Below are 1730 nucleotides of genomic sequence, written 5' to 3' on the forward strand. Positions count from 1 at the left end.
CAAAAATAATCCTATATTTTGTTTGTTTTAAAAAAGTTAAGAGATTCAAAATCAAGCTCAAAACCATATCTTTGAAATTAAACTCATACAACATAATTGTGGGCTTAGAAAAATAAAAATACAACATTCTAACTGGATAAACCTAGACTCTTATTTATTTTTTATATAAAATATTTATTTTTGAAAAGTATATATATTTTATATTATATTTGAAAAGTATATATATTTTGTATTTATACATACTTTTCAAATATATTGGGAGTCAATAAAGGAACTTGTAGGAAAAGTATCAAAATATGACTTTTAATTTGTAGTATCAATTCGCACCAGGTTCCAGAAGAGCCTCATAAATAATAGGGAAATGGTCAACTCTATTCTATCATTGAATCCCTTCCCTATAAAATAAACACAATATCTCTATTCTTCATTATAAACCTCACATAGCCACACAAATAAAAACTAGAGATCTTTCAATAGATTGTTCTTTCATTTTAGCGATTAATTTTTCGCGATGTATCATGGCATGAAGAGAGATCGAGACGATGAGTCAACCGAAAAAAGAATTATGAGCATGGCAAATTACCTCACATCGATGCTAGCCATGAGCAAGGTTAGCACGAATCCTCAAATATCTCGTGTGTTTGAATGCAAGACATGCAACCGCCAATTTCCCTCGTTCCAGGCTCTAGGGGGTCATCGTGCGAGCCACAAGAAGTTAAAATCGACAAACGAGAGTAGCAACAACAACAGCTTGGAGTGGATTTGGCCGGGCCAAAAGGAGCATATATTCAAGGCCAAGGCCCACGAGTGCTCCATATGTGGTTTGGAGTTCTCCATGGGACAAGCCTTGGGTGGCCACATGAGGAAACATAGAGTGGCTTCTTCGAGTTTGTGCGAAACTGAGCCTACTCTATCTTTGTCTCGATCATCGGTGTCGAATGTAAAAACAGGGAGCATATGCTTGGATTTGAATCTGGCACCCCCCGGAAATGGGTTGGATTTTCAGCTCGAAAAGGTGTTTCCTTTGCTTCATTAATGTTATCTTATGACTAGTTATCATCATTATTAGGATATATATAACTAGTTTAACTTGATAGCAGTTTCTTTACATTTTTTGGATCATGTTTTTATACCTACTTACACTTCACTTGCCCAATATCCACTATATTATATGTTTATTTTATTTTTGTTACATGTAATATACATATATATATATATATATATATATATTTCTTTCTAATATATTTTTGTTTCTTCTTTTAATTTGCCTATATTCACTAAAATAATGTATGGAGTATTTAATTATCTTTTGTTAATTTATTTTATTTTGTACAAGTACTTGTGTTTCACATCCAACAAGTTGCATTATATAGAAAAAAAACATGTAAAAAATGATGAGAATAAAACATCTTCAAATGCTCGAAAACACATAATAAAGGGCAATATACAAAATTGTGTCATCGGTTATCAAAGACGTTTTTATTTTGAACTAGCTCTAATAAAGGTCGAAATTTGCATATCCTTGAGGATAAGATATCATTTTTTCATGATGCATTTCTTTTAATCTTATATTTTTTCTTAAATTATAAAGGCATGACATTTCTAAGACAAATGCATTGCAAATCTAGTCCTGAAGCATGTATGAATATCAAAATGATAGAAATAAATAGAAAACAAGGGAGAAAAATGAAAACATCTAAGATAATTCTAACCTTAATTTTTTTTTAAAT

General features: G+C 31.0%; 1 protein-coding gene across 1 annotated transcript; it reads left to right on the top strand.

The window, feature by feature from the left end:
• Positions 1–511: 511 nt before the first annotated feature.
• LOC124944942 (zinc finger protein ZAT11-like) lies at positions 512–1036 on the top strand. Its single transcript, XM_047485294.1, has one exon. The coding sequence runs from the start codon at positions 512–514 to the stop codon at positions 1034–1036; it is 525 nt and encodes a 174-aa protein (XP_047341250.1).
• The last annotated feature ends 694 nt before the right edge of the window (positions 1037–1730 follow it).

This window comes from Impatiens glandulifera, chromosome 1 (assembly GCF_907164915.1).
Source record: "Impatiens glandulifera chromosome 1, dImpGla2.1, whole genome shotgun sequence".
NCBI classification, from domain to species: domain Eukaryota; kingdom Viridiplantae; phylum Streptophyta; class Magnoliopsida; order Ericales; family Balsaminaceae; genus Impatiens; species Impatiens glandulifera.